The sequence below is a fragment of the Oryctolagus cuniculus genome, chromosome 5 (genome assembly GCF_964237555.1).
Source record: "Oryctolagus cuniculus chromosome 5, mOryCun1.1, whole genome shotgun sequence".
Lineage (NCBI taxonomy): Eukaryota > Metazoa > Chordata > Mammalia > Lagomorpha > Leporidae > Oryctolagus > Oryctolagus cuniculus.
In genome coordinates, this window is record NC_091436.1 from 92344265 (window position 1) to 92357141 (window position 12877).

The 12877-nt window shown below is 40.9% G+C and overlaps 1 protein-coding gene and 1 pseudogene across 1 annotated transcript in view; one reads left to right on the plus strand and one right to left on the minus strand.

Annotated features, from left to right (window-relative positions):
* Nucleotides 1–12877, minus strand: part of BCKDHB (branched chain keto acid dehydrogenase E1 subunit beta) — a 273092-nt gene that overhangs the window by 248493 nt on the left and 11722 nt on the right. Inside the window, exon 2 of the mRNA XM_002714546.5 lies at nucleotides 4712–4789. Coding sequence (XP_002714592.1) covers nucleotides 4712–4789 — 78 coding nt within the window. The remainder of the gene's footprint in view (nucleotides 1–4711; nucleotides 4790–12877) is intronic.
* LOC103349805 (calponin-3 pseudogene) lies at nucleotides 11061–12007 on the plus strand (annotated as a pseudogene).

Consider the following 12877-nt stretch of genomic DNA (forward strand, 5'->3'; position numbering starts at 1 on the left):
AATAAGAATCAGCCATCTGAAAAGCTGAAGGCAGAGCATTGCAAGCCAAGGGAAAGGCCACAAATGAGAAAGGGAGACAGAGGGTATGAAACAGTAAAGAGGCAATTGGGGTGGGACACAGTGAGCAGGAAGAACGGTACAAGTAGAAACTCGGAGGAGCTCTACAGCAAGCACGGAAAATAAAACGAAATATTGAGACAGCTGAACTCCAGTTCCACAAATGCATCTAGTGGTTTTGTGGACCTCAGAAAAATGACTCGCCACTCTCCATGTTTGAATTCATTCACCTTGTGCAAGCACAATCAGACAGCATTTAAAGCAAATCAAGACCTAATCATCCCCTTGTCTAGCTCTCACTTCTCCCTAAAAAAAAATTACTTTCATTTAACCTTAGAACTGTGGATTCTCAAGTGGAAGCCCATGAAACAATAAATATGATGGTGCTTCAAGAAGTTCACAGGAAATTCACATTATCTTTTAATTCCATTTCTCCATGAACTTTTAGAAGTGCATTTATGTATGTTTGAATATGGTCTGAATGTGTCCCCCAAAGGTTCATTAGCTAAAATTTCACCCCCACTGATATATTATGAGATGGATACTTAATTTAACTGTGGCATTTAGAGGTGGAGCCCATGGGAGATGATTAGCTATAAAGAAAATATGTGAAACTTGCACAACTTAAATAAAATACATAATAAATTTAAAAAAAAAAATCATCAATGTAGAGCCCTCATGATAGAATGCTAGTGGCTTTACCAGAAGAGAGAAACCAAAGGACACACAAGTTCACAAGTTCTCCCTGTCTTTTACCAAGTGATGCCCCTGGGACACTGACAGCAAGAAGGCCCTCCACCTTGGACCAGAAACATGAGTTAAAATAAACCTCTTTATAAATTTAATCAGTCTCAGGAAGGGCAGGTGGGGAGGCACATAGAGAAAGGTTGGATAACAGGCACAAACACGGATACGACGAACAAGTTCTAGTGTTCTACAGCACAGTGGAGTGACTACAAGACAGTTCCAAACAATTCATGGAAAGGAATTAAAAGACAAATTTAGGGGGCCAGTGTTGTGACCCAGTAGCCCAAACTGCTGCCTACAATAATAGCATCCTATATAATCACTGGTTCAAGTCCTGGCTGCTATATATTTCAGATCCAGCTCCCTACAAATGTACCTGGGAAAGCAGCAGAAGATGGTCCAATTTTTGGGCCCCTATCACAGACACAGGAGATCTGGATGGAGTTCCAGAATCCTGGCTTCAGCCTGGTTTAGTCCCAGCCATTGTGGCCATTTGGGGAGTGGATGGAAGATATCTCTCTGTCCCTCCCTCCTCTCTCTAATTCTGCCTTTCAAATAAAAAAAATAATTAAAAAAAAAAAAGACAAATTTAGGAGCAGGTATTTGTTAAGACACCCACATTCCATATCAGAACACCTGGGTTTGATGCCTAGCTCTGGCTCCTGACTCCAGCTTCCAGCTGATACAGATGCTGAGAGGCAGCAGTGATAGCTCAGTTGAGTTCTTGCCACCTATTTGGAAGATCTGGATTGAGAACCTAGATCCCACACAAACAAGACTAGTGTCTGCTACTACTAACTGATAGAATCAAAAAGGGAGAGAACGATCCAACATGGGAAGTGAGATACACAGCAGACTCATAGAATGGCAGATGTCCTAAATAGCACTCTGGCCTCAGAATCAGCCCTTAAGGCATTCGGATCCAGCTGAAAAGCCCATGAGAGTATTTCAGGCATGGAAAGCCATCAAAGAAGAAGGTACCTTTCTCTGAAGGGAGGAGAGAACTTCCACTTTGACTATGACCCTGTCAGAATAAGATCGAAGTCGGCAAACTCAAAAGGCTTCCATAGCCTTGGCAATTCATAACTAGAGCCTAGGGAGATTATTGATGCCATAAACAAGAGTGTCAAATTGTTAAGTCAACAACAGGAGTCACTGTGTACTTACTTCTCATGTGGGATCTGTCCTTAATGTGTTGTCCAATGTGAAGTAATGCTATAACTAGTACTGAAACAGTACTTTACACTTTGTGTTTCTGTGTGGGTGCAACTGATGAAACCTTTATTTAATATATACTAAATCGATCTTCTGTATATAAAGAGAATTGAAAATGAATCGATGTGAATGGAATCGGAGAGGGAGCGGGAAATGGGAGGGGTGCAAGTGGGAGGGAAATTATGGGGGAGGGAGCCATTGTAATCCATAAACTGTACTTTGGAAATTTATATTTACTAAATTAAAAAAATGAAAAAAAAAAAAAAGAGAACCTAGATCCCAGCTTTGGCCCTGGCCATTGCAGGCATCTGTGGAATGAACCAGCAGATAGAAACTGTCTTTTTATTTCTCTCTGTCACTGTGCCTTTCAAGTCAATAATATTTAAAAGTGAATAAATATATATTTAAAATAATAAAAGAGAGAAAGAGAGAAAAAGAGAATCTTCCACCCACTGGTTCATTCCTCCGAATGTCCACAATAGACAGGGTTAGGCCTGGACAAAGGAAGGAGCCAAGAACCTAGTCTGGATCTTCCACATGGGTGGCAGATATCCAAGTACTTGAGCCATCATCTGCTGCCTTCCCAGGGGACATATGAGCAGGAAGCTGGATCAGAAATGGAGCCAGGACTCAAACCAGGCACTTCAATATAGGATATGAGCATCCCAACTGTGTCTTACTTACTGCACCAAATCTCTGCTCCTAAACTTATCTTTTAATTCCATTCTTCCACAGACTTTTTGAAGTACCCCCATTAGTTCATAATAACATATTGTAAATGTAATCAAGAACTAGAAGACATGAACCCAGAGGCTTCAAATATAAAGAAATGATTAAAAAAAAGAAAATGCTAACTAACCTAACTTGATTAGTAAATGCTGTATACATGTAATGGAATAGCACACTATATGCCATAAATATGTATGATTATTACATATTAATCAAAGAAATTTAAATAGTTACTTTTCTCAAGTATTTCATTACAGTAACAAAAAACATACTAAAATATATAGATAGCATGTCTATGTATATGAAGGAAAGCTGATGAAATTTAGAAAACACAAGACAACTGTTTTATACCAATAATTTAATGAGATGACAACTTACTTATAAAATTATTTATAAATAATAGGCCAGCGCCGTGCCTCACTTGGCTAATCCTCTGCCTGCGGTGCTGGCACCCCAGGTTCTAGTCCCGGTTGGGGCACCGGGTACTAGTCTCGGTTGCCCCTCTTCCAGTCCAGCTGTGGCCCAGGAGGGCAGCGGAGGAAGGCCCAAGTGTTTGGGCCCTGCACCCACATGGGAGACTGGGAGAAGAACCCAGCTCCTGGCTTCGATCAGCGCAGTGCCGGCCGTGGCAGCCATTTGGGGGATGAACCAAAGGAAGGAAGACCTTTCTCTCTGTCTCTCTCTCTATCTATAACTCTACCTGTCAAATAAAATAAAACAAAATTATTTATAAATATTAAACTTACTTTCAAAAAAATTTTACAAATTTGTGTCTGGTGTTGAGGCATAAATTGGTTAAGTTGTCACCTGCAACATTTCATATGGGCACCAGTTCAAGTCCCAGCTGCTGTATTTCTGATCCAGCTCCCTGATAATACACCTGGGAAAGCGCAGAAGATGGCCCAAGTCCTTTGGTCCCTGCATCCATGTGGGAGACCTGGATGAAGTTCCAGGTTCCTGGCTGTGGCCTGGCCACAGCCATAGCCATTGCAGCTATTTGGGGAGTGAACCAATGGATAGAAAATTTCTCTCTCTCTCTCTCTCTCTCTCTGTCTCTGCCCCCTCATCTCTGTCTCTCCCTCTATCTCTGTAACTCTGCCTTTCAAATAAACTTTAAAAAAAAAAATCTTACAAATTGAATGACAATGTATCCCAAAGGAAAGAACGGAATTAAATCTTTATTTTATGTAGATAGATTTCTGAATTAAGTGTATTTTCTGTTTATTTTTAATATGCTAAGAACAGGAGTCTATGATAGGTATTATCCAGAAGGTCCTACAGGTTGAATACCCCTTATCCAAAATGCTTGGGACCAGAAGTGTTTCAGGTTTCAGATTTATTTCAGATTCTGGAATATTTGTATGTATATAATTAGATATCATTTGGAAGGGACCCACGTCTAAACATGAAATTCATTTATATTGTACATATGCATTACACACTTTTACCTGACAGCCTGAAGATGTTTTCATTCAGTATTTTTAGGGCACCTACATTTTGACTACAATCTGTCTCATCGAGTTCAGTGTGGAATGTTCTACTTGTGTTATATCAATAGTCAAAAGTTTTGGATTTTGGAATTTCAGACTTTCAGATTAGGGAAGTTTAACCTGTGATATAATATTGAAACCACACTATCATAGTAATTATCATGCATTTTCTGTGAATCTGAGAATTTACTGTATTAATAAATTTCTTTTAAAATTAAAAATAAAATCAGAAAAAGGACCAAACTATGAAAGTTAACTGAATAATGCTAGATCTACATGAGAACCTATTAGTAACAAGTGTATTAAAAATGTGTTAATATTGTCATTTTTATTTAGTCTTGATCATTTAATCATGTCTTTCACATTTTTCAAGAAGACATAATTTTAACCATTGAACTTCAGACAAATACTTCAAGTAAATCTTCAATCCTGGAATTACACAACCACCAGAGTCAAACACAAATGACATTTACCTGCAGTAGGATCTTTGGCCAATGAGTTATCCAAGGCACTTGTTATAGATTGGAAAAGATTCATCTTCTGAGTTTGCCCTGTGAAAATCAAAAATATATCATTTCACATATTGCCCATATGTAAAAATAACCAGTTTCTTAATAGGTGATTACAACTTTGTTAAAATCAGGGTACAAAAACAGGTATAGAATAGATCATGCAAGTTTACTCTATTATTTTAAATGATGCTACTTCTATCAAAGACACAAAAGTAATACAGGGGGCCAGCATGTGTCACAGCAGGTTAAGCCACTGCCTGTAATGCTGGTGTCCATGTCAGACAGCCAGTTTGAGTCTCAGGTGCTCTACTTCCCATCAAGCTGCTTACCCTGACCACTGTCCCATTTAACCTACATGCTCTTCAGTAGCCCAGTGTATTCCAAAAGTTAAATTCTAATTCTGAGAGTGAGCCATAACAGCTATCATTGTAGACTTCAATCCTCTGACCACTGTATATGGTCACTTATCCTTTTCCTGAAGGCCATCTTCTTCACTAGCCTAGCCTGGCTCCCCAGCAGGCTCTGGCCTCTGACACCTTTATTACTTCCATTATTCACCCACACTCCCGGCTTCTGACATCCTAATCCCTCTCTAATCCCTTCAACAGTGCTGAATGCCCAAGTTTCAAGTCTTGGCAAATCCCAATCAGGTTAGCCCTCCTGCTCTCTTTGCCCAGAATAATAGCTTTTTATTACTGAAAATTATGGAATTTATTCAAGGAAGTATTCTTACAGAATCTATGTCAAAGAATGGATAATCACATCATATGCCCACATTACTTCATAATTTGCTTTTCTTCAGGCTAAGACTATATCATTTCGGAGACACTTTTCTAAAAAATGCTTCTCCTAGGGCCAGCATTTTGGCTCAGCAGGTTAAACTGCTGACAGTAGCACTAGCAACCCATATGGGCACCAGTTTGAGTCCCAGCTGCTCCACTTCCAATCCAGCTCCCTTCTAATGTGCCTCAGAAAAGCAGTGGAAGATGGCCCAAGTACTTGGGTCCCTGCACCTCTGTGGAAGACCTCGATGAATTTCCTACCTCCTGGCTTCAGCCTGGCCCAGCCCTGGCCATTGCAGCCATTTGAGGAATGAGCCAATGGACAGTAGATCTCTCTTTCTCAATTTCTTCTTCTCTCTCTGTAACTCTGCCTTTTCAAATAAAATAAATAAATCTTTAAAATAAAAAAAAATGCTCTTCTTTCTAGTCATATTGTTAAAATATTTATTAGTGCCCAGCATCACATGATAATGGTTTTGAGTACAATTTTTCCCCAATCACAATGACATTCCCATTTTCCCCCTTATTTCATAAATCTCATAAAGTTAGTATTCTTGCCTATTGAGATGTTCAAAGTTAAGAACCAAGGTCAAGGGACCAGCAATATGGCATAGAGTGTTGGGCTGCTGCCTTCAATGCCTGCATCCCACATGGGCACTGGCTCAAGATCTAGCTGCTCCATTTATCATCTGGCTCCGTGCTGGTATGCTTGGAATGGCTACGGAGGATGGCCCGAGTGCCTGGGCCCTTGCACCCAGGCAGGAGATCCAAAAGAAGCTCCTAACTTCTGACTTCTGGCCCCAGCCTGGCCCATCCCCAGCCACTGTGGTCAACTGGGGAGAGAACCAGTAGATAGAAGATCTTTCTCTCTCTCTCCTGCTCGCTCTCACTCTCTCTCTCTCTCTCTCTCTGTCTCTTCTCTTGGTACAACTCTTTCAGATAAATGAATAAATCTTTAAAAAGAGAAAGAGAGAGAAAACCAAGGGCAAGGGCCCTGCATTGTGGCACAGGTTAAGCCACTGCTTGCAATGCCAGCATTCCATATTGGAGTACCAGTTCAAGCCCTGGCTACTCTGCTCCTAATCCAGGTCCCTGCTAATGCACCTGGGAAAGCAGCAGCAGAAGAGCCAAGTACTTGGGAGACATGGGTGGAGTTCCAGGCTCCTGACTTTGGCCTGGCCCAGTCCTGGCTATTGCAGCCATTTGGGGAGTGAACCAAGAGATAGAAAAGCTCTCTCTCTCCCCTCTCACCCCCACTATTTGTCTCTCTCCATCCCTCTTTCACTCTGCCTTTCAAATAATAAACAAACAAATCTTAAAAAAAAAAAAAAAAAAAGGGTGGGGTAGGGGGACCAGCACTGTGGCACAGCAAGTTAAAGTCCCAGCCTGCAGTTCCAGCATCCCATATGGGCACCAGTTCACAAGTTCTGGCTCCTCCACTTCCAATCCAGCTCTCTGTAAATGCACCTGGGAAAGCAGTAGAAGATGGTCCAAGTCATTGGGCCTCTGCACCCAGATGGGAGACCTGGAAGAAGCTCCTGGCTCCTGGCTTTGGATCAGCTCAGCTCTGGTCATTTGCAGCCATTTGGGGAGTGAACCAGTAAATGGAAGACCTCTCTCTCTCTCTCTCTCTCTCTCTCTCTCTCTCTCCCTCTGTAACTCTTTCAAATAAATAAAATAAATATTAAAAAAAAAAAAGAGGACCAAGGACAAACACACTGCATAAATATCTAAGCTGTTGTCAATTTCAAATCTTCTAACCTTTGGGATTACACTAAATGTTCCCAAGACACCTAATCCACCGCTGAGCAACAAAACTTTTAGTAGCAAAGGCTTTAATAATAAAGCATCATATGTACAATTTGGGACATGCTCAAGCTGACTTGCCCCAAACGGTAGAGTTAGAAACACGCCAGGGGATTCCAATTCAATCCCATCAAGGTGGCATGTACCAATGCCATCTCACTAGTCCCAGTGATCAATTTCTATTCACAATTGATCATAATGATAGGACTAAGAACCAAAGGGAGCACATAAACAAGACTAGTGTCTGCTAATACTAACCTATAGAATAAAAAAGGAAGAGAACGATCCAACATGGGAAGCAGAATACACAGCAGACTCATAGATTGGCAGATGTCCTAAATAGCACTCTGGCCTCAGAAGTAGCCCTTAAGGCATTCGGATCCAGCTAAAAAGCCCAAGAGAGTATTTCAGGCATGGAAAGCCAAGACACTCTGGCAAAAAAAAAAAAAAAAAAAAAAAAAACACTAAATGAAAAATCTCTGTGAGTGAGATCCCAGTGGAAAGAATGAGCCATCAAAGAAGGAGGTACCTTTCTCTGAAGGGAGGGGAGAACTTCCACTTTGACTAAGGCCTTGTCTAAATAGGATTGGAGTTGGCGAACTCAAGAGGCTTCCATAGCCTTGGCAACTCATGACAAGAGCCTCAGGTGATTACTGATGCCATAAACAAAAGTGTCCATTTGTTAAGTCAACAACAGGAGTCACTGTGCACTTACTCCTCATGTAGGATCTCTGTCCTAAATGTGCTGTACATTGTGATTTAATGCTATAACTAGTACTCAAACAGTATTTTTCACTTTCTGTTTCTATGTGGGTGCAAACTGTTGAAATCTTTACTTAATATATACTAAACTGACATTCTGTATATAAAGAGAATTGAAAATGAATCTTGATACGAATGGAAGGGGAGAGGGAGCGGGAGAGGGGAGGGTTGCAGGTGGGAGGGAAGTTATGGGGGGAAAAAGCCATTGTAATACATAAGCTGTACTTTGGAAATTTATATTCATTAAATAAAAGTTAAAAAAAAGAAAAAAATACAATAATAATAAAGCATCATAAAAAAGTAAATCTGGAAATTTTTGTTTGATAACCCCAAGGGAATTATTCATCTTCTACAAATAATTTACAAGTAAAGGTACTTAAAAGTTATGTTTCCATGTGATCCCACAAAGTTTCATTCCTGAATACTGTTTTCCAAATACATCAAAATTATAGGTTTGGGGGTTAATTGCTATTCTACTTAACGTTTTTACAAGTTATTCAAAGAGCCATTATTATCCTTAAGGTTACAGAAAAGACCATCCACAGAATATGGCTCTATCCCCACATGGTAAAATGAGCATATGTTGGGGGCCGGTGCTGTGGCGTAGCAGATAAAGCTGCCACCTGTAGTGCCAGCATCCTATATGGGCACCGGTTCAAGACCTGGCTGCTCCACTTGCTATCCAGCTCTCAGCTAAGGCCTGAGAAAGCAGTAGAAGATGGCCCAAGTCCTTGGGCCCCTGCACCCATATGGAAGACCCAGAAGAAGCTCCCGGCGCCTGGCTTCAGATCAGTGCAACTCCAGCCATTGCGGCCAGTTGGGGAGTGAACCAGAAGATGGAAGACCTCTCTCTCTCTCTCTCTCTCTCTCTCCCCCCCTCCCTCCCTCTGCCTCTCTTTCTCTCTGTGTAACCCTGACTTTCAAATAAATAAATAAAATCTTTTTTAAAAAATGATTATATGTTAACCAAAACTGTACCACCAGTTTCCTAAGGAAACACTAAAAAAAAAAAAAAAACAAAAAAACACTACAACTGCCAAATCATGCAATTATGAATATTAATAAGTGGCTACTAAATTTCAAAACCAGACTGACAACTCTTCTTTTCAGAGGAAAAACAGTTAAAACAACAAAATAAAATCAGAAAATAAAGCAACACAATCTTTATTTACTGAGTCAGAGGTAATGCTAATGGTTGCCATTTGGTAAAACTGGGCTCTATAGTTGAGACCAAGCCAATTTCCCAAATACTCCTAAGTAAAAGGTCATGAACAACTAGATCATTCTCATTGTTGCCAAATAGGTAGAATATAGGTAGAGTGCAAAGGCCACAGTAGGACACACACTCCAATAATGCAAGGATTCTTAACAATGTGTTATTATTATTATTATTTTATTAGATTCCTAACAACTTCTGATCAAAGCTGTATCTTCGGGGTTTACAGCAATGCCTGGCAAGCGATTGGTGCTCAATAAATATTTGTTGAATGAGTGATAAAACAAATGAGCACATGTAACTATCCAACAAAGATTTAAAACTACCAAAAAAAAAAAAAAAAACAAACTGTTAATTAACCACCAAAAGAAAAAGGAATGGGTGGAAAAGAAAATTAATCAATGAGACAATGTAAAGATGGATTAGAAGGGGGCTCATGGGAGAGGTGCTACTGCAATAGTCTGCTGGAGTGGGTCTTTACTAGCTATTCGGTCTGCAACAATGTTGAAAGGAAGAAGTCTCTCACAGAGCTAGAGCAAATGGATGCCCAGGGAGTAGTTACACAAATAAAGTCAACAGTGGACAGATCAATAGTCAGTAGATACAGTGTCCTCAAAGAGTTCATGGAAAATGTATATTATAAAGAAAGTATGCACAGATTTAATTTTTTTATACCAAGATAAATGTATCTTTTATGTTTCTATGAACTTTTGAAGCTCCCTCATATTTGTAGCCTAGACACAACAAAAATGCACAGCTATGATACAGAAAATGAGGGTCTACTTTCATAAGCTTCAGGGACTGTCAAAAAATTCAACACTGGCCCTCCTCCTCACTGCCCACTTCTTGTTTTCAACTTGTTTATTAAGCACTTCCTCCTCATATTCTTGTTGAAAGCCCTGGCATTTAGTGCAGTGCCTGACATATACATAATAATCAGTATATGCCCAGTGATAAGCATGACAAATATACAATGTCAATAACATTATTGTCAATGACATTATTGCCATAGCAATAATCATTTTGCAAAACAAGATGCCAAAGAAGCTACCTATTTTCCCCAACAAAACCTCTTCTTCCCTTTCTGACACTGTATTCTCTACCCCATTCTAATCCCTATTAAAGGGCATCCTAATGTCTACCTCATAAAGTAAGATTCTGAAAAAAATTCAAATATCAGTGGTAGAAAATTTCCTATTAAAATGTAAATGGGGGCATGCACTTACGGTACAGCCGTTAAGACACTGCTTAGGCCTGAACTCCATATATGAGCACTTGAGTTGTAATCACTGCTCTGCCTCAGATTCAGCTTCCTGCCAATGCACACCCTGAAAAGCAGTAAGCAATGGCTCAAGGACTTGGGTCCCTGGTACCTATGTAGGAGTTGTGGATTGAGTTCTAGGATCCCGACTTCAGCCTGGCCCAGTCCCAGCTGCGTGTAAGCTGCTGGGCAATGAACCAGCAGGTAGAAGACCTCTCTCTGTTGCATTCAAATAAATAAAAATAAGTAAAACTAAACATGTAAGAAAGCCCCAAAGACGTGATAGAGGCAGGGAGTGTGGAGCCACAGTGAAGGCAGTGAGCGAGGTAGTCTGCAGGGCACCAGTGCAGGCCAGGAGGCTCTGCAGACCCAGTTGGACCTAGTTGTCCAGATACATCCATGCCCCACCACTGCACCAGGGCAGGACCCAGTGCAGCATCTTCCCACTGCCCAAGGCCAACTTCAACAACGGTCTTTTCCTACAGGCTCTCGGTGGAGGCCAAGAACAAGATTGCTTCCAAGTATAGTCATCAGGCAGAAGACCTTGACAACTGGATATGGATATTAGAGGTGACACACATGAGCACTGGCACAGACTTCCAGCTGGGCTTAACAGACAGCATCATCCTCTGCAAACTCACCAACAACTGGAACCAGGCTCAGTGAAGAAGGCCAGTGAGACCTCATTAAACCAACCTCAGCTGGAGAACACTGGCAACTTTATTACAGCTATCCAGGCTTGTTGATGAAGCCACATGTTATCTAAAGCAAATGATCTTTTGAGAATGGAAACATGACCCAGGTTCATTGGTGGTGGCTTTAGCAGATCTGGCTAAAACAAAAGGGTTCCATACGACCACTGATATTGCAGTTAAGTATGCAGGAAAACAAGACGTTCTGATGAAGGAAAACTAAAAGCTGTCCAAAGTGTAATTGATTTGCAAATGGGAACCAAAAAGTGTGCCAGGCACGCAGCAATGACAGGCTAAGGAATGAGGAGACATTTTTATGATCCCAAAATGCAAGCTGACGAAGCTTTTGATCAGATCACAGTTAGTCTGCAGAAGGGCATTAACAAGGGAGCCAGCCAGGCAGGGATGTTGTCACCAGGTACCGGAAGAGACATCTACAATCAAGCTATCATTACAGTCAGTGGGCAACTCGATGGGCTCTCTACAGATGGGAACCAACGAGTTGCCTCCCAGAAACGAAGGAGTGTGTATAGGCTTTGGCTGCAAGTGTATGATCCCAAATACTACACTGCCCGGACGGAACCTGCTATTCACAATGGAAGCCATGGGACAGGGACAAACTGTTCTGAGACCAGTGATAGCGATTCCCAGGCAGAAAAGCCAGGTGAGTATCATGGCGAGCACCAGAATGACTACCGCAGGGATTACCAGTATGGTGACCAAGGCACTGATTTCTAGAGATACCCAGAGGAGCCCAGTACTTAGTCCATTGTTCCTATTCAGGGAGAACCAAGCTAGCCTTGAGTAATTTTTATCTCATCTTCCTAAAACACTACTATGCTTATTATACCTAAAAAAAAAAAAATTGCCCTACATACATTCCTTTTTCCTTTCTCTGCTCTTCCCCCAATTAGTTGCCTTTTAGTGCTATAATGGTTACATCCTACAGCATAAGTCACACATGAAGTAAAAATAGTGAAAGGTGAATACTCATGTACAGCCAACTCTTTTATTAAAGATCTATGCACTTTTACAATTTCATACTTAAACTGGTATTGTCACAATATAGGAAACATTTTTTTTACAGTTCAGTGTATCTGGTTTATACACAAAAGACTAAACTCATACATGCTGCTAAATGCTGCTTTTGTCAACTAAATCTGAAATATACAGCAAACCAATGTTTCCACAGTGCTGTTTGATAATTTGTAAACAAAGTCATGATCAGTGTGTACTGGTGATTATATGTATACTCATTCTCCTCCTAAGCTGCCAATATCTTTTTAGAGCAGTGTTGCTGGAGAAGTGGACACAAAAATGGCCTGCAGCAGTTTGAGTCCCAGCTGTTCTACTTCCAATCCAGCCCTCGGCTACAGCCTGGGAAAGCAGTGGAAGATGGCCTAAGTGCTTGGGCCCCTGCACCCTCATGGGAGACCAGGAAGAATCTCCTGGGTCCTGGTTTCAGATCGGCCCAGCTCAGACTGTTGAAGCCATTTGGGGAATGAACCAGCAGATGAAAGACCTTGCTCTCTCTCTCTCTCCTTCTGCCTCTCCGTAACTTTGTCTTTCAAATAAATAAATTAGTTAAAGAAAGAAAAAATGGCCTGT